Genomic DNA, 24000 nt, shown 5'->3' with positions numbered 1-24000 from the left:
ACTGGCGCTGATATGACCTTAATGTGTTGCAAGTGCCGTAAAACCCTGAAAAACAAAACAAAAACATAGTCTCTTGGATGCAATACAGTGATTTAAGAGTTGAATCAATACCATTAAAAAAAAAAAGATTCCCTTAATAAAAACTGTAAAAGGCGAAGAAAATTTATACCTTTATTTTTCCTTGAGTAAGATTTTTACTCTTGCTCAATTCTTTAAGCAACACACACTCAGACACACACACACACACACACACACACACACACACACACACACACACACACACACACACACACACATAATATACACACACATGAAGGTTGACATAATATGAGGTCTCTCCTTTTAAAATATGTCAATTTTACTTTACTCTCTCTCTCTCTCCCCCCCCCCTCTCTCTCTCTCTCTCTCTCTCTCTCTCTCTCTCTCTCTCTCTCTCTCTCTCTCTTCCTCTCTTTCTCTCTCTCTCTCTCTTTCCATTTCTCTCTTCCTTTTATAGCAGGGATAAGGAGAGATTATTTACAAAGGCACCAGGCAAACAACTATTAATCTAAATTGTTAGAATGGTAGATTGGCCCATTATATTCAACATTGCTTATATACTGGGTTTTTGTATGTCTGTGTTTGTATTTTGAATTTAGATAATATATTTTTTTGATGATGCTTGATGGGGGCCTGATTGACATGGAACAGAATATGATATTTATCATCAATCAAATTGGTCATGGAAGTTATTCCTCAAGTGTTGGAGTTGGAGTGAGTTAACTATGATATAATATTTGAATGAATTCAGTTGCTGCATTATCGTTTTCAAAGAATCAAATATTGTTTTCAGCTCTTGGTTGCTATGGAAATGACTGGAAGCCTCGTTCTTCTGGAGCTCATCATTAGCATTTTGTGTAAAGAGAAACAACATTGTCATCAAGTAGCTATGCAAGAAAGTATTGGGAGGCTGATCGAAAGGTGTGATATTAATGACAAAATGTTGCTGCTGCTGTACTGACGACGATGATGATGATGATGATGATGATGATGATGATGATGATGATGATAACGAGGAGGAGGTGGAGGAGGAGAATGATGGCGGTTGTTTGCTTTTTCTGAGCAAAGATTTTTAAAAAAATTCCTGATAACAGTAAATTTTTCACAAACGTGATTGCTAAATGAGTAAATGAATAATCATTCAGACCGATTAGGCCCATAGAGCCGGAGTTTATTCCGGTTTGTATGGTGTGAAATGGATAGTAACCTTTGCTTGCTATCCTTTGGATAGAATGTGTGTCTATCGCAAAATACTTTCCACCAGCTATTGATTCACTGCTAGGTGAACAGGGCAATCAAAAAAATCTTGACTTTACCCGGGATCGAGACCCCCAGTAGCTTAATGAGAAGTAAAATTAAAAATGATTTTGATAGAAAGTACAAGGACATTAAATGTTTGTAATGGTAAGACTGCTTTCTTTGCAAGAATTCTCAATTTTTGTATTAAACTCCAAAAACAGACTTCCATCAGCAAATCAGAAACCAGCCCTTGATGTAGCATACAACATTTTCACCAAAGAGGAATGCTTTGCCCCTCAAATTCGTAGAATTGCTGTGGAGAAAGTTTGCCTGCTCATGCTCCAGTTTGCCACAACTGCTTGTGTCATTGAATTCTTCTCTGACCACATTCTTGAACTGGTACAGCATTTGGACACAAAGCTTAAGGTAAGTTCATTAACCTCAGCCTTAGAAAATCATTTGAACATTGAAAGAAATGTTGTATAATGCTTTCATATATTATGAATTTTGTAGGTTAAAATGAATTAATGAAAAAAAAATTTAAAAAATCAAAACTATGAGGCCGAAGCGAAGTCAATGGTTGTTACTTGTAGATTACATATCAGACTCAAATGGAAATTGTAATACGTAATACAGAGGGAGATGCTAAACTGCTGGACGAACAGGCAGGTTTCCGGAAAAAACGTTCAACCACCGACCAGATTGCCTCTCTGCGAGTCATAGTGGAACAGTCTATAGAATGGAACTCTCCTCTTATTGTCAACTTTCTGGATTATGAGAAGGCTTTCGACAGTATTGACAGAGCAACATTGTGGAAAATTCTGGCACATTTTGGACTCCCTGAAAAGATAGTAAACGTCATTAAGGAAATGTATGAAGGATCAAGTTGCAGGGTTGTACATGAAGATCAGCTTACTGACAGCTTCGAAATTAAGACTGGTGTCAAACAGGGATGCTTGCTCTCACCATTCCTGTTCATCCTTGCCATTGATTGGCTAATGAAAGAAACCTCCAAAGGGCGAAGAAATGGGATACAGTGGACCCCCTGGACACAGTTGGATGATCTGGATTTTGCAGATGATCTGGCTCTTTTGTCCCACACCCAGGACCAGATGCAATAAAAAACCACAATTATAAACAGCCTCTCGGAATCAATTGGTCTAAGAATTCACCCTGCAAAGTCAAAGGTCTTGAGGATAGGTACGCGTCAAAGGGAGCAGATCAAAGTAAAAGATCAGTCACTCGAAGATATAGACACTTTCTGCTATCTCGGAAGTATAATTGACAAGGATGGAGGCACGGAAGCAGAGGTGAAAGCACGAATAGGAAAGGCACAGGCTGCATTCACATCTTTGAACAGAGTTTGGAGAACTAAAGATATCTCCCTTCGACTAAAGCTAAGACTTTTCAACTCAAATGTGAAGTCTGTCCTACTGTATGGATGTGAAACTTGGAATGCATCACAGGCATGTATAAGGAGGGTACAGATTTTCGTAAACAGGTGCATGCGTAGGCTACTCAGAATAAAATGGATGGATAGAATATAGAATGAAGAAGTATGGAAAAGAACACAGCAGAAACCAGTGGGAGAGGAAATAGGAAGAAGACGATGGAGATGGATTGGACACACGTTTAGAAAGAATGACTCCACTATAACACAGAAAGTATTGGACTGGAACCCTCAGGGCAGAAGATCAAGGGGAAGGCCACGAGGAACATGGAGAAGAATTAAAGAAGCTGATATACAGAGAAGTGGTAAGACCTGGAATGAGATTAAAAAGTTAGCTCAGGATAGAGAAGGATGGAAACTGTTTGTCTGTGGCCTATACCCTGACCCAGGGTGAAAAAGGCAATGATGATGATGATGATGAATACAGAGGGACAAAAAACAAAGTAAAATAAAAAAGATAAAAATATAACATGAGAAATGATATTATAAACAATAATAAAAGGAGATTAAAGAAAGCATGATGGTGTGATGATTAAAATGATGATGATGATGACAGTGATGTTAATGAAAACTTATTATTGATATGAACATTAAAAAAAAAACACTCGTAGAAGCAATAATTAAAAGATTAGCTGTTTTAAGCTGAAATGGAACACCATCCCTCTTATCATCTGGTGAGAGTGTAATTTAATATTTTAATTTTTGACACAATTGAAATGCATGCACCTGTTCTATACTTCTTTGACATTTTTTAGATTGGACATTGAATAAAATTAGATGTTTTTTTTTTCATATTTAAAAAAAAAGCATTTGTATAATATTTTTCCCTCTAGACAACGGAGTCAGCATTAGAGGTTCAGTTGACAAACAAGATAGGCACATTTCAGTTGTTAGAAAGGATGTACTCACGACTGAATAAAGACGAAGTAAATACAAAGTCATCAACAATCAATCTTAAGTTCTGTCAGGGTAAAGCAGAGACGGGAAAAGAAATGACTATGAAGATTACAAAGTAAGTTAAAACCCTGTGGTTCTCTATGTGTTTTTGATTTTTATAGTTAAATGGTGCTTAAAACCAGATTAAGGATTGATTTTGTTATTCACTTTGATGCTAGTTTGATTCACATTTAGGCTTTAAAAATGAGATTAAATACGAAAAGTTTGTGGTGGCAAACAGTTTGACAAAAGGCTGTTTTACCCTTAGTAGAAATTGGACTTGTTTCTACAATTTAAAAAAAAAAGAAGATTGTTGTGATAAGAACTAATGCTTAGCAAAGAAACATTTTGATAGAGGTTCTTCATTGCTTTTTTATCGGAATTGACAAGTCAATTACAATTATAATGTTTTTGATTAAGTAATGCTGTCATCAGTGCAAATTCAAAATAAAAAGATGTTCTTTTAATTTGTATTTAGATGGATCTGATTCACTTTTGGTAAATTCATTATTTGTAGGAAAAATGAACAAAAATGTGGGAAAGTTGTGGAACGCAATATGCAGGTATTATCACCTTGTTGATTATTTGGTTCTTTTTTTTAAGATGTTTAAAACTTTTTCTTCTACACTTTCAAAGTCCACAGCTTCCTGCAGCTTATTATTTATTTCGTTTTGTTTTAGAGAGATATTATCTTTTGCATTATTTTGCTTCAATGACAGAGCTGCTCAAGAAGCCAAGAGTGAGGATGTGAGAGGGGACACCATATTGTGTGAGCTAAGAAGACAGTACCATTGCTTTGCCTACAACTTGCTAATCACCATCATTTCCTGTGTACAAACAGACATGAAGTTCTACAAAGGCTTTTTATTTCAAGATAATCCTGCTAAGGTAACCTAGATAGGATCTACATAGTCTATCTATTCTCAAGTTTGGGATGATTTCCACGTAATCAAGTTCCATACGATTGAAGTAATTTCATCAGCGGTGTGCTTGTCACAAAAATCACATAACATTAATCGTGGCCAGTGGTTGGATGAATTACAGTGGTGTCCTTGGGTAATGCACTATTCATACATTACTCGACTCTGGTGTGAATGAACGTCTCTCTATAGGGGGTGGTGGATATTGTAAGACTGTTAGTACAAAAAAGGACGCCTAGGAGATGTCTTTCACTGTATGGAATGGAAATATGATTTCATATAATCAACTATGGGAATAAATAAAGGATTGTGAAGGACATTTTGAATGGTAAACCTATGGAAATATGCTATGTCTATTTTTCTATTTATTTTACCAGTCTGCAGTGCTTTTTACAGTTTGATAAACCAGGAATTTATGATTGATTCTTTTCATTAAAATTGAAACAGCAGATGCCTTAAAAAGTCAAAATCTACGTAACAATGTGCTCTATGTAGACATGAAATGAGAATGTATAATTTTTTTTCATGTTTTTTGCTACAGGGACAATTTCTACTAGACAACATAATATGTAAAGAGAAAAACTATGAATTCACGGCGGAGCTAGTGGTGAGAATTTTATTTATTATTATTTTTATTAAAAAAAATTTTTTTTTCTTTGGAGGAAGGTGGGGGGGGGGGGGGGGGGGGGGGGGGAGATTGTCTTATTTTAATATTGATTTAAAATCTGGCTATAATTGCAAACTCTCAAAAACCATTGATAAAAGTCATTCAATATTTTCTTATAATCCAGATAACTGTACCGATCATGAATCATTGACATAATCGTCAGTTATGAAATTTAGGAGGAAGAAAAGAGAGTAAAAGAGAGGAGGTATTTTGAGTAAAATCACCTATATATTTTATAAGATCATTACAATTTTACTTTGAGTAGTGTATTTATTACATAAGTCCCATTTAAGCATTTTCTAGCTTTTGCACTGTGGAATAACAAAATAATTGCTTCCTGTCCTTTAAATAGGATAAATCTCTCTCTCTCTCTCTCTCTCTCTCTCTCTCTCTCTCTCTCTCTCTCTCTCTCTCTCTCTCTCTCTCTCCCTCTCTCAACATATTATTTTATGTGCAATCATTTTTTCTTTGATGCGTTTCATCAATATTTTATATAAAGGCACCTCTGCAGCGGCACCAGAAATTCATATCGCTTCGTAAGGAAGTAAAGGAACAACAATTAGAGGACAATGGGAAAGAGGGAACGTCAATGGACCTTGTGACTCCTTCCCTTCATCTTGCATCTCAGTACCTAGCTGACAGCAGTCTGAGTGATGATCTCAGCCAATATGACTTTAATCAACATGTCTCAGGACAGGTAAGACATCCCAAAACAATACAAGTGGGAATTCCATCTGTTTAGAGATTTACTGCAAAAGAGGAACTTGAAAACATTCATATTTCATATTGACTTTTAATCAGCTGTCAGATGTTGGAAAATTAAGGCACATGGCCACACCAAGCTCAGAATAAGGCATCATATCATATCTTATCCTACCATATCATATCATGTCATATCATATCATATCATATATCATCTCATATCATGTCATGCGTATCATATATCATATATTCATATCATTCATATCATTCATCATAATATCATATCATATCATATTTATCGTATCATATCATATCATACCATATCATATCATATATCATATCATATCATATATCATATCATATCATATCGTATCATATCATATCATACCATATCATTTCATATATCATATATCATGTGATATCATATCATATCATGCCATATAACAGTCATTCTGGACCACATAAGCCAAACAATCTTTTAATTTAGACAGTAAGCTCTAGCAGCTACAGATTGTTCAAAATAGTGCCGCAAGGTTGGTCTCTAGAAAATCTCTGCTTCGAAGATGACTCTGGCTGTCTCTGGCATGTTTCATAGTTTATTGGTGAGCTGGAACATTAAAAAAAAAACAACTGTTTATTTGTGTGGCATTCATATCTATTTCTCTCATCCCCTTTTTTATTCCTCTCCTCCCACTCCTTTTTTCCAGTCTAGTTCAGGTGTCCCAAGAAAAAGGAAGATGAAATCTCTGTCCAGTGAGAGCGAGGTAAGTTGATGTCTCTCCTTTTTTCTCATATTTCCATTAAAAAATTGATTACAACCATCTGGAATTGTGACTCAATGTGTATGTATCTCTTTATCTGAGTTTTCTAAACAAAACAAAAAAGAGTCAGTCATAGCAAAATCATAGAAATGATTGAATAGTCAAATATTTAAGTTTATTTTTATTAAATGGCTATTATTTTATCATGATTACCTTGCTGCTTTGGGACTGAAGAATAGAACAAGAGAAAAGAATATACAAACAAAGCCAGTGCTACCAATCATCAACATACCATTTATTTGTCCCCTTAGTTTTCATTCTTTCAAGCTCATCATGAATCAACACAAGACGGCTTATAATTTGTCAAAAATCATTTTATATCTGAAAAGTATTGATACGAGATAAAAATATTGACAAAATAGAGAGAAAAAAAATAATTACGAAGTCACAGAGAGCAATAAGTAAAATACCATTTATCTAGTTCCATTTTCTGCACACCTTCAACTTGAAAGGCAACAGAGTCAAATGCCACTACCAACAGCCTCATGCTTGAGATGGACGATTTGAACCAGCACGAGTGCATGGCACCTTTGATTGGCCTCTTGCAGCACATGCAACAGTCTGGCATTTCACCACAAGTCCCTAAGGTTTGGCATTCTTTTATCTTTTTCATAAAAACCGACTGCTTCTTCTAAACTGAGTTTCACTGTTAATGCTTATTCTAAAGAATGTAAAACGGAATCCATTTTATGATTGATATGCTATGCTGGTTGGAAAAGATGAGCTCTCCACACCTTGTTTGGCTCATTTGTTTGTTTTCAATTTTTTACCAATTTTTTTTTACAAAATCTGAAAAGTTTTTGTTGTACAGTGTTTAATAAAGTAGAAAGAAAAACACATGAACGCACCCTTCCCCCCCCCCCCCCCCCATCCTCCCTTCCCCTCACTGTGCAAGAAAAGACCAGCCTTCTTCAACGTCAGGTTCATCTATTTCTCTCAGATAAAGTAAATTTGATAGTTAAAAATTTTCTAGTGGAGAAAATGTTTGAGATATAGAAATATGTATTGAATTACCCATAGGAATGGCATTTGTGGTTCTATTTGTGTCTTGCTTCAAAAGCTTAGATTTAATTGGAAATATTTCTTTTTTGTTTCAAGGGTGATATTCCGAAGGAAATGCCTGTGTGGATGGCTTATCTTCATGAAAAGATGACCACTGGCTCTTCTCATGTCAATTGCCAACTGTTTATTGCTAAACTTGTTATCAACTGCAGTCAGGTTGGTAATCAAAATTTTAAAGCTATGATTTGACTCACAGGTTTATGGCGGTAAGGCACTATGTGTATGCTCTTATTCTTGTAATATGGTTATATTGTATTACTAGTAACAAATAATTTTGCAAACGCATTACAGGCTTGATATGTAAATAGCCTACTTCTTCTATTGTTGCAATATAAATTTTGAACAACAATTGTTGACTTATTATGCTTTAGGGCATTTTAACATGGTTTATAGAGCTATCGAAATAATGAATGAATTGTATAAATTGAATGGATGAATATGTAAAGAAACAAATTTAAGACTGTTTTGTGTAAATAAATAAAACAAATAAATTAAAAAAAACAACAAATAAATAGATTAAAACAGAAATATACATTATTTTAATAATGATGATGATGATAATAATAATAGTAATAATAGTAAAAATAATGATAATAATAATAGTAATGATAATAATAATAATAATAATAATAATAATAATAATAATAATAATAATAATAATAATAATAATAATAATAATAATAATAAATAATGATAATAATAATAATAACAATAATGATAATAATAATATATAAAATTTCTCTCAGATAAGTTTTGACAATAACCCAATACTCTCTGTCTCACGGATTCAGATTTTTCAGCCCTATGCAAAGTTTTGGTTCCGTTCCTTGTTCGAACTGATGTTCAGCCCAGAGATTTCCAGTCAAGGTCTTACATATTTTATGCTGGACCTCATTGTAACCATGGTCACTTGGCAGTCGGTGGCTATCCCAGAAGTGAGTTTTGGAAACATTTTGTAATTATTTTATTTTTCTATTTCTATGATCGAGGGGGGAAAAAGTGTTCTTTAAAGGCTAAGAGACCCATGGCTCTGGAGATAAAATATTTTGTTGCACAGTACTTCTATTTCACATGGGTCCCATTAGCTCAGTGTTAGAGAAATTGTCTTACACGCAAAGGCACCGGCATGGATGCAATTGAAATTTTTTTACCGTCTTGTAGTAAGTGAGTAGCTGTGTCGTTTTGGGTGTTCTAGAGAGTACTTATCTAAAAACTAGCATTCTATACAAAGGGTAGCAATTAATTGCTATTGTCCTTTTAATACCGTAGAGACTTGACTGTGATTAACTTCGGCTCCATGGGCCTCATGACTCTGAATAACTACTTATCTCTCCCCATTAGGCAGACAGCTGTTATTTGTTTGGCATTTCGAAAATTGACTTCACTTACAGTGTAAATAAATCAATGAAACCTTTAGATGAGTCAATAATTACCTGAATTGTTTGAATTTTGAAACATTTCTTTTCTGAGATTTAACCTCTATGAAGCCCTTTCAAGGCATTGATGCCCCAAGGAACTGGAGTTAAAATGTTTTTTTGTAGCTTCCTTTTTTTAAAAAAGAAACATCAACTGTGACTTGCTACCTTTTGAGAGAACTCTATTGCAAAGTTCTTTCCACCCAATCTAAAGACTCAGCTACCAAATCACTGTTGGTTGGACAGAAGGATCTGAACTCCATCCCTAGCACTCCTGGATTTTGAGCCTGGCCTGTGTGTGTGTCAAGTTCTATACCAATTGAGATATCATGACCCCCTTGTATCAACTGGTAAGTAAAATGGTTGGTTTCTTACTTTGTACCGTGCAGGATAAGGCTATGGTTTCCCGTCTGGTTCGGCAATTGGTACGCGGTGTCCACCACACCAACAGGCAAGTATTTAGGAATAACCTAGAACTGCTCAAGACTGTGCTGGAATGTTGGCAGACACAGGTGGACATTCCTTACAAGTGAGTTGCTTGATGATCATTCATTCTATCTTTTAAAAAAAAATCTTCTCCTATTTTACATTTATCATGCTCATCAATGCATTTCACAACTATTCTTTACCACATGGTAGTGACAGTGGTGTAGGTTACAAAGATACACGTCTTCAAAAATATGCCTGTCTAAAATGTCCTTATATAAGGCACAGCCATGATTATTTCATGCTCTGTGTTCTAGCGGAGGTGATGTAATAGTCAGGTTGTGGGTTCGACTCCCATTGCTGCAAAAGAAAAAAAAAAAAAAAATTTTAAACGAAAAAATATCCAACTGCCTTTTTAAAAAATGTATATTTCAGCGATATCTACAACTATTTGAAAGAATCAGATGGAAATGGTACTCAATGTATGATTGGCCTTCAAGTATTGGGAGTTGTCGTTTCCAATAAATTTGCTGCCTATGGACCGTCTGCATCAGTGGATCGGGAGCGGTGAGGAAATACCTTTCAAAACAGTTTAAAAATTGTAGTTTATTTTTCTCTAAAATGAAGGCTCCATAGTCTTACTTTTTAAATTTTTTTTTTATATTCATAAGTCAATTGGTGGCATTTTACATTCCTTAACTTGACTCAAAGATGGGGTATAGATAAGTGAGTAATGACTGTCTCTGGGTATTTTCTTGACAAAATTTTCACTTCATGATTGTAACGGCTTTTTGTGCTAATTTATTTCCGAATACATTTTCTTGGAAAGAAATTAATGAATCAATTTTATTGCAGCATTAAATGGATAAAATATTTATCAATGATTTTCTTATCTATACCTTTTAAGAAATAAAAAGGATCTATCACTGAAATATCTGTTATTTATCCAGTCATTCATTCATTGTTGTTTACTCATTAATAGTTTTAAATATTTTTATGACAAGTGAAAAACACACATCTTTACAAAATTATCTTTCTTCTTCTTCTTCTTCTTCTTCTTCTTCGTTCCCGTCACGTCACATGGTCAGTCCGGTCTGGTGAATGAAGCCCACAGTGGTCCTGAGGTCGTCCTCACTGCCGTACAGCTTCTTTGAGTATGGGGTTGGGTCAGGCCAGAAGTTCCTTCTCAACTGGTTGTACCTTGGACATTCCATTAGGACATGATGTCCATTTTCATTTTCAAGTCCGCAGTCACATTGTCCAGAGGCACCTGCTCTGGACATCCTCCACATATGTTCCTTTAACTGGTTGTGTCCAGTTCTCAGTCTGAAGATGATGACCTGTTCCTTTCTGTCGAGCACCTTGATTGGGTCATTCATGTTGTATTCTGGGTGCTTCTCTCTCCATCTCTGAGACTGGATAAATTTGGCCATTTATTGGATAAATTTGGCCATTTATGGATACATTTGGCCATTTCTTCATCAATGATCATCATCAGCTTCTTTCTTCATCTATGAAGAAAGAAGCTGATGATGATCATGACTTCCCATTGAAATAAGATTTTTATTGTTTTTCTCATTCTGTAAAACCTAAAACTATTGATCGTCACCGACCACATATATATTATCACAATTATTTTGCTTACATTCTATTTTTCTTCCTCTCATAGATATTTTAATGTGCTGTGCAAACTGATGACCCATAAACTGAAACAGGTGCATGCTGCATCGGCTGAGGTGTTGGGCATGGTGCTGTACAAAGCAGCTCAAACAGATAAAGAGCTGGAGGAGTCTATTTTGTATCAGGTTGGCGTTCATCTCTCGCAAATGACCCATCAAAGGAGAGATACCTTCATTGTGTGCGCACACAAAATTCACAGCAGTTATCCCAGCATTACAAAAAAGTATGGAAATACTGTGCTGTTTCAGGCTCGTTTTTTTCTGCTTTTAAATTGAACAATTAGTGATGTGTTGCAAGCTAAAACAAACGAAGATTGATGTTCAATGCATAATATGGACTAAGTATTAAGTTATTGATTATATTTTTATTTGTTATAATGATGATATGTCCAAAGTTTATTATTATTATTATTATTATTATTATTATTATTATTATTATTATTATTATTATTATTATTATTATTATTATTATTATATATTATTATTATTATTATTATTATCATATTATTATTATTATTATTATTATTATTATATTATTATTATTATTATTATTATTATTATTATTATTATTATTATTATTATTATTATTATTATTATTATTATTATTATTATTGTTGTTGTTGTTGTTATTTTATATTTTAAATTAATTAATTTTTTAAGAGCTAATTTACATACTTATTCGTTATTTGTTTCCATTAACACGTTTAGATTATCTCCCTTTCTTTTATTTATTTATTTCATTTTTTTTGACATTATAAATTTGCTAGTAGCTATGGTCTCTAAAAATACAATGAGAAAAGACGAATATACATCTAACAAGAAATGTTTCAGACTCAAAACTCTCTATCACCCAACGATAAAAAGTTGTTGGCTGAAGAAAGGTAATGAACCCAAAATGTTTATTGGCATAGATTTTGTTCAATGTTGAAGCTGTGCTGTCAATGAATGTTATCTGTTCTGAAAGAATGTTATAAAGATAAAAGCTAGGTAGTTTTCCAGTCTCAACGTTTTGGCTTTTCTCTTGTTATTTTAGATTGGTTAGTAATCTGCTATATATTCTGCCCAATCTTCATGGGGAATTGAGGTCAAAGTGTCTTGAGACCCTTCAAAGCCACGTCCCAGATCTGGAGAATGCTTATGTTGAACTGATGGGAAAAGGACTCGCCGACTTTCTCACACACAGGTATGTTGATATGATAATTCTTCTCAGTCTTCATAAAAATAAACTGAATCACTTTAAGTTCTGGTATCCTATAAGGATATTGGAAGAGTGTGAATGGCGCGAAGCTGTGCTTATTTGTGTACGTCTGTTTATGTGTGTGTGTGTAGGGGGGGGGGGGGGGATGACAAAGAAATACGAGCAAACATTGAGGTTTTAATATTATAGTAGAATGTAGTACATATGTGAAAATTTCAAAGTGATAATCATTTGTGTTTTTTGATGCAAGCGAGGGTTCACAGGGGAGACAGGTAGGGTATCCTTGTAAAGCGTAGACAGGTAGGGTATCCTTGTAAAGCATATAGGCATTAAAATTGTCCCAACTATTTGGTAACCTCTGTGGTGTAATGGGAGCATGTCTGACTGATAATCAGGAAAACTGAGGTTCGATCCCCAGTTGAGGTAGGCTGATTTTTTGGGGATAGTTTTATTCTTTCATTTTTCTTTCTTGCTTTTTCTGGCAATGTTTCATACACACTTTTCCAGATCTTTATCAGTACATATTTGAGTATTGGGGCCCCATTGGTTTTTTTGTTTTTGTTTGTTTCTATCTGGTTTATGTAAGTAGTCCTTAGCCATAAGGCCCATGGAGCCGGAGTTTATCCTGGTTTCGATGGTGTGAAATGGACAATAGCAATTTCTTGCTATCCTTTGGATAGGATGACAGTCTTTTACAAACTACTTTCCTTCAGATCTAACAGATCCAGCTACCCAATCACTGCAGGGGGGGTCAGAAAAAATCTCGACTGCACCCGAGATCGATCTCGGTCCCTTTGAGTGTGAAGTGAGTGCTTTACCAACTGAGCTATCGGGACCCACTGGTATTATGTAGCATTGACTCAATTCCCGAAAATTGATTTTATTAATGAATGAATTAGTCTCAATTTATTTGGAAGTCCTTTCGGTTTTTCAAGATTTGGTATCGTTATCAGTTCCCTTTATTAATATTCTGAATGACAAATTAGGGTGTAGGCACTTAAGGTTTTTTTTCCTTGTATTTTTCTTACTTGCTTTGTCTGGCACGGGTGTATACACACTTTTGACAGATCTTTATTAATAATCAGATGTGGGTGATGTTTGAACGTTTAATTGAAGATGTCTGCTTTATGTTCATCTGGTAGTGGTGGTCCATATTTGAGAAGTTCTGTTGTTATTTAGTCTTTTGAAAGCATGTCTTACTTCTCTTTGAGTGATAGAGGTCTCAAAAATTTATTAGATTATATCACAGAGAAGCTTTTTTACTTTTTGTTTTATGTTTCTTTATGTTTTTTTCCAGGACTTTTTTTGACAACACCTTAATATATTGTATACCTTTCACCTTCTTTCTTCATACTGAAAGTTCTAAACAATGTGTTTTCTGTGATGTAAGGGGATTGCTTTAACCTGGTCACCTGGTGTTCATTCTATAGGAAGGGCTTTTTTTTCATATTTTCCTGTCCTAAGAGAGAGGACATGGAATTTAGAGGTTTTTGTCTTTCAAATAATTAATTGTTTTCATGTTATCTTTTCTGTTAAAAATATGATGTCAATAAGAAATTTATGTTTTTAAGTCGTTGATAATAATGTCACAAAAGGTGGATGAGCATTTCAGGAAATAATATATTTTTTATTGTTTATTTTTCATCTATTTTATTTATTTATTACAATTTTTTTTTTTTTTTTAAAAGCATAGCAATGCTTTGTTCTGTCTGAATATTAACAATAAGAGATACGTTTCTTGCTTAAGTTCACTTGGCCATCTCACCTCTCACAAAATGATCAGGTTTATATTTTGCATTGTCTGTCTTTTACCAGAGATGAAATTACACAACTTGTGTCGCTTCGAATTGTTCAAAGTCTAATGGTAAAGTTGGACAAGAAGCAACTGGATTCCCTTATAAACCTGGTAGTCGGTTTTTCTTCTCACCCCAGCCTCCCATGCCGCAAAGTTATGCTAGATATTCTTATGTGGATTTTTGACAATTACAGGTTGGTTTTCCTTAAAATTTATTACTTATTATTTAATCTTTCATCTTTGTAGTATCAACCCTCGATAATAATAGTAATACTTTCTCTTTTACTTCTAAAAACTAGAATTCTTAAATGACATAAACATTTAGTGTATAAAACTCAGGCACATAAGATGTCATTTTTTTCTTCTTATCTTTCTCACTTTCTCATTTTGGTTTTCTGTTCTATTTTGATGAAATTGAAATTTCCCTCCTATGTTCTTATCAGTGTCATAGGGGGGGGGGGGGGGGGGACAGTAGTTTGGGAGCAGGATGGATATGTTCAAAACAAAGAGAAGAAAATGTGATTTTGTAGTTTAGATATACTGACAAACCGTATTATGTAATTTCTCAATTTTTTTCTGCTTTGATGACACTTATTGTGTTTCATTTCTAAAGTATCTTAATTGGTTAAGTGTGTGTGCCATGATATCTACTCTACAGGTACGATGAAGATGAAATCAGCTTAAAGATAATGGTAGCAACAAAAGAGACTCTTTTGAAAGGCTTGTGTGACAAAGAATTGGAGTGTAGGTAAGGACATAGGCAGGAGTGCTGTACAGAGCTGACAAAAACGCTTTAGGCAGGAATTTGTGACATTAGGAAAATTGATCGGATAATTGATAAAGCCAGGAGTTATACTCACCCAATTCCCAATGTCGAAAAACTGTTCAAGAGATTTTGGCTAAGTAAAATGGAGAAAGTTATGAAGGATGGCGATCACCCCCTTCGCAAATATATTAAGTTCTCCATGAGGAGCCGTCGCCTTATATCTATAAAAACAAAGCATGTCACCTTAATTCATGTTTGCCACATGGTGTTCGAATTTTTAATGCGCAACTGTGATTTAAATGAAATACTATCTTTTAAATATACACACACAAGTTTGGACTAAAGGCCAGAGGTATGGCCTATCTCAATTTATCAAATTAATATATAAAGTGTTGCTATTGGTTCTTGGTCTTACATTTTTGTGCATTTGCATATATTATATTTGTATACATTGTCGCCATAGATTCTCAACTTCGTGTTTATACATTTTCATGCATGCCACATCTGTAAACGAATTTCCATTTTTTTGGATGAATAAAGTATATCTTATCTTATCTTATCTTAATGCTGTAAAGAGCTGACAAAACGCCTTTTTACATGTTGTCCAGAAAACTTTTATTGTATTAATAAATTGATTAAAATGACTCCCAACTTCTCAAAGATTCTAACGTTGGAGAAGTTTAGGATCTTTTGACAAGTTGTGGGTCATTGTTATTGAAATATGAAGATAAAAGTTTTCTGTTCAAAGTGTTAACAGATGTTTTGTCAATGGACAGCAGATAAGTCCATCCGGGTTTAAATATGAACATGAATTCTTTACAAGCGAGACTGAATTTAAAAAAAAATCATAAACAATCTCAAGTAATATTTAGATAGATTTCAAGGTTAAACCAATTCACCAATAGAGCAGTAAATGTAATAAGACTTTTATTACAATGAAGCTCGAGTCTCTCAACAAACCTATTTGGTCTGAGAGGTACGTTAGACATTTTTTTTGTTTTTTTTTTTTGCTTCACTGATTTTATTACAATAAGTATTGATGTTCTGTATGTTTTAAGTCTTATTGTGTGAAATGGAAATTTGGTTCAAATTGCCTCCAGGGAGAATAAATGAGCCACTGTGAAGTGTAGTTGGCCTGGTAAAAATTTTCTTATGTTTTTATAAATGTGCAATTATTGTTATTTAAAAATAATATGATGATACTTTTTTATGAGTTATTTTTCATATTTTTTGTTTTGAAATTTTAAAAAGTTGCAAAAACCGCTTAAAGGATATATAATCATAAAAATCATTTATCAATTGATTGATGATGGAATTATATGATGATTAATTCAAGCCTTTATCAATATAAACTTTTCACAGTTCATCTTAGCTTTTTGAATCATATGTTTTAGTAAAACACTTTACAGTGTCAAAAATAGGAATGTTGATCTACCCTAAAGGTTTTGGATTTTTGAAAACTCCTCTTTTATCATAAATAGTTTTGAATTAATCAATCCCCATTTCATTTTTTCAAACTTGACAGGCTAATTTGTCATAATTTCTGGAGCTCCAATATGCGTCTGAGTGAAGGTACTTTAGATCGCACAGTTTCATTACTTGAGGCCATGTACTCCACAACGACAGAGAATCATTTCTTGGCTTATGCAACTAACCTTCTACTTGAATCCACTTCAAAATCACCTGATTACCATAGACTAATATTTGAACATCCCCTGAGTGAATGCAAATTTCAGGTAAATAAAATCTGTCTTTTGTTTTATCGATTCCTCTTCTGTTATAATTTTTTTTTAAATCTATAAAGTAAAAGGAAATAATATGATTTATTTCACTATTTTCATTGACAAAATAAATGTATTCCCTAGGTTTGCGTCTTTAGTACGATAGTGTAATCTGATGGTGAATTGGCGAATGGATTAGCCTGAGAAAAGTTATACATCAAGTTCAAATCCTGTTGTAAATAATAGAATGATATTAACACGACCTTTCTATGATTCAAATACTTTTTCCAATTTATTATTATTATAACCACCTTAAAACACAGGTTATGCCCTATGAATCATATAAATGTGATTAAATTGACTCAAATCACAAACTTTCTATAAAACTTATTTATTTTTCTCCATGTAAGTACCATTACCAATCAGTAATCTCTTCTACATTTATCAGCATTTTTTTTACTTTTTAACACACCATCTAAAATTTTTACGATGTTGAAATGTCCCCCCCAAAGTGTTTTTCTGGTTTTTAAATGAAAAATGAACTTGCAAAGGGTAGATGGGAATTTGTGAAAAGGGTAGATGGGAATTGGTGAAAAGGGTAGATGGGAATTGGTGAAAAGGGTAGATAGGAATTGGTGAAAAGAGTAGATGGGAATTGGTGAAAAGGGTAGATGGGAATTGGTGAAAAGGGTAGATGGGAATTGGTGAAAAGAGTAGATGGGAATTGGTAAAAAGGCGGGGAAGGCATATACCAATTTATCATCGCAAACATTTATCAAAAGCAAATGGACCAAATTTGTGTCTGGGTTGTTTCAATGTTTTTATTTGTTTTTATTTAAAACTTTTTTAGGTAGTGAGATCTATTTGATCTGATGAATAGTACTCTTCAACTATTTACTGCTTATCCAAAGCGTAGCAAACAATTTTACTGTCTGTTTATGGCTACAGAAACCAGAATGAATGGCAGTTCCATGGTTCTGAAGATAATTGTGTGTGTGTGTATGTGTGTGTGTCATAGAGAAGATTTTGTACACATCGTTAATCAACTTTTGCTTTTATCATTTGATTTCATTCACCAAGGAATATTCTGTTCAGTCATCATGGCATCAGCGCCATGCCGCCATGACACCCCTCTTTGCCGTGACATTGGCAAGCCAGAGCCAGTCTGACGACAGCTGGAATGAGGATGACTTAATGGATGGAGATGTCAGAGCTACAATGGATACTCGACAATTCACTGCTACAATGGATACCACTGGTATTTTGATACTGTGAAAGATTTGGATTTTTTTCCATAATTTATATATGAATTAGAGATTGACTTCAGAATCAGAGACATACTTATGTTACTACATCTTGTCAAGATGTTAAAGAATTATAATAATAATAATAACAATGATGTTGACAAAGACGGTGACGACAATGACTTTGAAGACGATGATGATGATGATGATGATGATGATGATGATGATGATTATGATAAAAATAAAGATAATGATAATTGATGATGGTAATAACGATAATGGGAGTATAAACAAAAACAACAACAACAACACCAGATTGCATCTCATTCAAAGAAATATGACAATATTTAATGATTAAAATTTATTTTCCTTTTACCTTAATATTAGTTGGTGGCAAGACCTTCAACTGGTTGACCCAGAGCTCTCTGGATACGTACATGGAAGTGGACGGTGTTGCAAAGGATACAACTCAGATGTTGTTTACTCTGGGAGACGATGTGTCTCCAAGGTCGAAGGGAAAAGGAACAACTGGGCCAGCTGGCAAAAAGACTTTTGCATTGAAATCTGCCAGAGGAGGACAGGAAGGTTCATCCTCTCGGAATGAAGGTAAATAGAATTAAATAAATCAATAAATAGATAAAGAAAATCTATGTATTCTTATTTCTTATTTACTATTACTCCTATGTAACAAGCATTGTATTTCAACGATAAATTTTGAATTGAATTGAAAAGAGATTAAAATAAGTCTCCATATATCTTGTAGAGTAGTAAACGAATGTCTGAATGAGTGAATGGATGGCTTAATGAATTATTGAATGAATGAATGAATTATTGAATTTTATGAATGAATAATGTGTCATGGATCTCCTTGTAGTGACTTATAAATTCATTATTTACAACAATATCCCATTTTGGTAACGTATTTCATATTGAGTGCATTTTTTATAGTTTAATGTTTAACTTGCTTAGAGGGTATTTGCACCAAAATTGAAGAAGGCAGCTTCTGTAGATATCCATTTCATTCAGGAAAGTACAATATTTGTACCTGTATCCTTACTATCCCAATAATGACTTATAGCCTTTCCTCATTTAATCTGAATAGCTAGTAGTGTTATTTACAGTGTCTTACCCAAGGAAACAATGCATCGCTAAGTTAACATGAATTAAAGCAAATTCATTTTACACCTATTTAGTCATTAATTATAGCTTATGATATCCACAAAAATTTAGCCAAGCCAAGAGCCATTCATTGGCTTCAAAGTTATGTTTAATTGTTAACAGGTACCAGTGGTAAGTTCAGTGATGTGTGGCGCTTAAAGCGGCGATTCCTGAAGGATAAAGAATCACAGACATCTTATCATGTGAAGCGGCAGATTCGACTCAAAAAGATGAAAGAGGTTTGAAATTATCTCATTTTTCTTTAGGGTTAAGATAAGTTTAACTTTATTTATCTGTATGGATATCTATAATGGAAGTTTCTATACCATATATAACTAAAAATTAAACCTATGCATTAAAACGCACTGTTTTTTTTTGGTTTAAAAACAAAAAAAATTCTGTCGTTTGAAAAGTATGTCATTTTGTTGGCATGAACTAAATTTAACGGCAAAATTAATCTTAATCAAATGCCATAGGGGTGAAAAAAATTATAAATAAAATCATGGCAACCAATGAGTTTTAAAAATAAAACAACGAAAAACAAAACAAAAAGAAAGCGATGAAAAAATAAATCATAAAACTTAACCACGCCCTTTCCCTATAGAAAAAGTGATGACTTAGCTTTGCATGAAAATTACGAAAAGTAACTGATTAATTGTGTGTCAGATGAGAATATTTACCTATGCAAACAGTCCGGTTACAGTGACTCATTAGGATAAGCTTAACTTTGCTAGTGACTGGTAAATTGGAGAGTTTGCAAATGCCATCTTTAAATGTTCACTCTCGAGGTCATGGACAGTTTCAGCTTTAGAATTTATAATCAGATTTTTTGGACTTGATATTCTCAGAATGCCAGATTTGAACAGAAAGTCCGCCGTGAGAATGAGGTGACGTTGTACAGGAAGTATCGTATAGGAGATTTGCCAGATATACAAATCAAGTATCAGTATATTATTGCCCCATTGCAAGCACTGGCCCATGTAAGTCACAAACATTCTGGTCAAAGAAAAAGAAATAAATTGCAATAAGAAAAAATAAATTCAAGAGATTGAGATATTCTCTCTCTTAGTACCCCCTCCCCCCCCCCTCTCTCTCTATCTCTCTCCCCACCCCCCCCCCCCAACCCATCACCACCGTCTTATACTATTTCATTTTTTTTTTTCCTCAAGCATTCTCCCCCCCGTTCTCTAACTCCAAGCTCTCCCATTCTCTTTCCCTACTCTTCATCTTTTACCCATCCCTGTCTCCATTTACTTATTTGCCATGGCCTATTCTTCAATTACCCAATACCTACTTGAGCAAAAAAGTTTAACTTAATATGAATAAAATTTCATTTATTTATATTGTAAACTGAAATTTTGTATAACTAATTTTATTGTACCATTTTAGTTTTGGGAAAAACTCAATTTTATAATAACATAATAGCAAATAAATGATGAGGTATCCCTATCACCTTTTGTAAAGAAATTTAACAGTTCAGGAATCGTTTATATCCTACATGCCTCCAATTTACTTTTTTAAAAAATATTTTTACGCATGATGATATCTTTACCACAACGATGATTCTTAATGTCAGATAATTTTGATGTCATTAAAATTTTTACCCATTAGCATAATTAAGGATAAAATCTTGGTGAGATATAATTTGGGTGAGGTCATTGGTGCTGGTATTATAAAAGGTTTCTAGAACTCCTGTATTTGAAATTTCGTAGCCATTCTAAATGTGCGTTTCACAGGTAGCAAACTGGTATTGAGAAATTAGGGAGCAGGCATCGGTTTAAGGTAAAGATTTGAACCCGAGTGTATGAAACAGTGCCAGACAAAGCAAGAGAGAATACAAGAGAAAGAAAAACATCCCAGACAGGGCAGACTGATTTTTTTCTAGTATTTTTCTTTCTTACTCTCTTGTTCAAAGTGATATTGGGAACTCGTTCAAAACTCCAAATGCAGGAGTTTAAGAATACTATGATGACACATCCCATCCACCATTATTTTCTTACAGAAAGACAACAAAATTGCAAGCCTTTTGTTTAGTGCTCTGTTTAAAGCGGTGTTTGCTCAGATAGACACAGTGAAGACAGAGAGAGAGAAAGGGGAAGTTATGGCCCAGATTAAGAAGAGTATGGAAGACATATTGTCACAGACCACCAATTACTTTCCTCCATTTATTACTGCTATAATGGTAAGCCCAATATGTCCTTGTTAACTTAATTGCAACATTTAATCTTCTGAAAATTCTGTAAAGGGCCATTGAATACACTCGGTGGAGAAAGGCACTCTATAAATTTTATTTCTTTCTTTATTAATTATTATTATTATTATTATTATTATTATTATTATTATTATTATTATTATTATTATTATTATTATTATTATTATTATTATTATTATTATTATGATGATGATGATGATGATGATGATGATGATGATGATGATGATGATGATGATGATGATGATGATGATGATGATGATGATATGATTATTATTATTATATATTATTATTTATTTTATTATTATTATTATTATTATTATTATTATTATTATTATTATTATTATTATTATTATTATTATTATTATTATTATTATTATTATTATTATTATTATTATTATTATTATTATTATAAATTGTAGTTTTTCATTGAGCCAGAATTTATTGTTTCTGTAGAGTTAAATGAACAGCCAGCCTTTGGAATGTATACCCTAGATGAGTGTGTCACAAAATGTTTTTCATCTGATCAAACAAACCCACTTATGCAAACACTTATAGGTGAACTGAGGGTCCAGAGAAAACCTGGACTAAACTTGGTACATGGTTCTCTTCGCTTCTGAAGTAGATGGTCAACTGTTTGTGTTATACTTAGAGCCCTATAGATATGTAATTTTTTTCTTCTTCTTCTTTTTCTTCTTTTTCTTCTACTTCTTCTTCTTCTTCTTCTTCGTCTCCTCCTCCTCCTCCTCCTCCTCCTCTTCCTCCTCCTCCTCCTCATCATCATCATCATCATCATCATCATCATCATCATCATCATCATCATTACAACTACTATTATTCATTCCTCACAGGATATCTTGTACCATCTGAGAGCAAGTGTTCAAGTGTCACCAAGTGATATGGCTACTTGTGCTATAGTCAGTGGCCAGCAAAACTTAGGTAACCTTTAATTTCCTATAGCTTCAAATGCCTCTGATTATGTCTAACCCTTGCAAGGAGATGCCATAGGTTTATTTCCTCATGAACACTGCATGATATTTTCCTATATGTGATAATATGGTAATCCATTCAGGCCATTAAACCATGGTCCAGGAGTTTATCCTGGTTGAAATAGTGTAAATATACAGTACCACTTATGTCGCTCCCTACTTTGTGTTTCATCTACCACTGAAGTGCATTGAGCATCAAGTAAGTAGTCCTTTCGAGCCATTAGGTCTGTGGAGTTTCCTGGTTGCTACAGTGTGAAACAGACAATAATTATTGATTGCTACCTTTTGGATAGGAGGCTATTCTATTGCAAAGTACTTTTTGCCAGATCTAACAGACGCAACTATCCAATCACTGGTAGGTGCTCAGTGGAGTCGGATTAAAGTCTCAACTTCACCCAGGATCGATCTTGGTCCCTTTATGTGTGAAGCGAATGCTCTACCAACTGAGCTATCAGGACCCTGCATGGAGCATGATACCTCTCATACCTCATTTTTCTTTTCTTTATCTCCAGGCATTTTGCTGTTGGAGGAGCAGCTCATTCAACTGGACACCAGTCAGGAACCGTCTAGTAAAAGAGCCAGGAGTGCAAGGCACATTGCTGTCAATCAAGATACAGCCAGATGGATAGAAATGTGCAGGTTGATGAGAATTCTCTCAACCATCATGCATTGTTCCACATCATAGTCTTTAAAATTTTATAATTAATTATTGAATTTGTATCGCACATGTTTATCATTTGATCATATTCACAACAGTGCTCTTCAATGATTAAAAAAAAATCCCCTATAGTTATATGGTGCCAAGCCACCATTTCATTACGTTACCTGCATGGTACTCCCAATTTTTGAATAGCACTCTTACAATATCCATCTCGGCCTCTGAATATCACACTCACTTCATAAGAGTAAAAACCCAATTGAGTTTCGCCTATTCCATCGCTAATCATGCTTAACATAACTTGATACAGGATGAGACCAATGTCTCAGTTACAATTGCCATATTCTTTCCCTTTTTATTATTCATAGTCTTTGATGTAGCTACTATATCTCCATCAAAAGATTTGAGGTTTGATGCCTACCTCTGCAGAAAGTATTTTACACCAGTAATCATATTCATATCCCACACACCAGGGCTTGTTCCATTTTAAAGACACAAATAATGCATGCATATTTTTAAAAATGATTGATAATTGAATTTCACTCATGCAGTATTCATCCATCATTTGATACTAAGTTTTTAGGTAAAGATGATGATTTCATCCTCAAATTATGTTTTTTTTCGTCCTTTCACTACTTTGAGGAATTAGAAAATGGTTACAATCAGCTTCATTAAACAGACAGGACCCAGATAGCTCAATTGGTAGCGCACTCGGCTCATTGGCAAAAGAAACTAATTTTGATCCTTTGTTGAATAGGCCTGTAAATTCTCAGAAAATTGCCTGATATCAGACATTCCATTATTCTCTTCCACAGGGGACATATTAGACAAAATAGATTTTAAGAAATTTGCTCCCATATGAAAAAAAATAAATTATTGCCCTAAATTAAATAATCACGGGAAATG

The 24000-nt window shown here is 33.9% G+C and overlaps 1 protein-coding gene across 2 annotated transcripts in view; it reads left to right on the top strand.

Moving 5' to 3' along the window:
* Nucleotides 1–24000, top strand: part of LOC144972887 (DNA-dependent protein kinase catalytic subunit-like) — a 108187-nt gene that overhangs the window by 52079 nt on the left and 32108 nt on the right. For both annotated transcript variants that reach the window (XM_078914670.1, XM_078914671.1), the window contains exons 47-70: nucleotides 833–960; nucleotides 1500–1704; nucleotides 3562–3740; nucleotides 4384–4552; nucleotides 5126–5191; nucleotides 5751–5948; nucleotides 6661–6717; nucleotides 7227–7361; nucleotides 7873–7992; nucleotides 8628–8771; nucleotides 9641–9780; nucleotides 10113–10244; nucleotides 11347–11580; nucleotides 12390–12539; nucleotides 14370–14543; nucleotides 15008–15097; nucleotides 16641–16851; nucleotides 17917–18094; nucleotides 18468–18686; nucleotides 19362–19477; nucleotides 20087–20218; nucleotides 21241–21420; nucleotides 22299–22386; nucleotides 22949–23075. In XM_078914670.1, the coding sequence (XP_078770796.1) occupies nucleotides 833–960; nucleotides 1500–1704; nucleotides 3562–3740; nucleotides 4384–4552; nucleotides 5126–5191; nucleotides 5751–5948; nucleotides 6661–6717; nucleotides 7227–7361; nucleotides 7873–7992; nucleotides 8628–8771; nucleotides 9641–9780; nucleotides 10113–10244; nucleotides 11347–11580; nucleotides 12390–12539; nucleotides 14370–14543; nucleotides 15008–15097; nucleotides 16641–16851; nucleotides 17917–18094; nucleotides 18468–18686; nucleotides 19362–19477; nucleotides 20087–20218; nucleotides 21241–21420; nucleotides 22299–22386; nucleotides 22949–23075 (3572 nt within the window). The remainder of the gene's footprint in view (nucleotides 1–832; nucleotides 961–1499; nucleotides 1705–3561; nucleotides 3741–4383; nucleotides 4553–5125; nucleotides 5192–5750; nucleotides 5949–6660; nucleotides 6718–7226; nucleotides 7362–7872; nucleotides 7993–8627; nucleotides 8772–9640; nucleotides 9781–10112; nucleotides 10245–11346; nucleotides 11581–12389; nucleotides 12540–14369; nucleotides 14544–15007; nucleotides 15098–16640; nucleotides 16852–17916; nucleotides 18095–18467; nucleotides 18687–19361; nucleotides 19478–20086; nucleotides 20219–21240; nucleotides 21421–22298; nucleotides 22387–22948; nucleotides 23076–24000) is intronic.

Source organism: Berghia stephanieae, chromosome 5 (assembly GCF_034508935.2).
Source record: "Berghia stephanieae isolate SIO BIC M18660-M18661 chromosome 5, UCSD_Bste_1.3, whole genome shotgun sequence".
NCBI lineage: Eukaryota > Metazoa > Mollusca > Gastropoda > Nudibranchia > Aeolidiidae > Berghia > Berghia stephanieae.
Note: the sequence above shows the minus strand (reverse complement) of the source record. Positions and strands in the feature narration are given on the sequence as shown.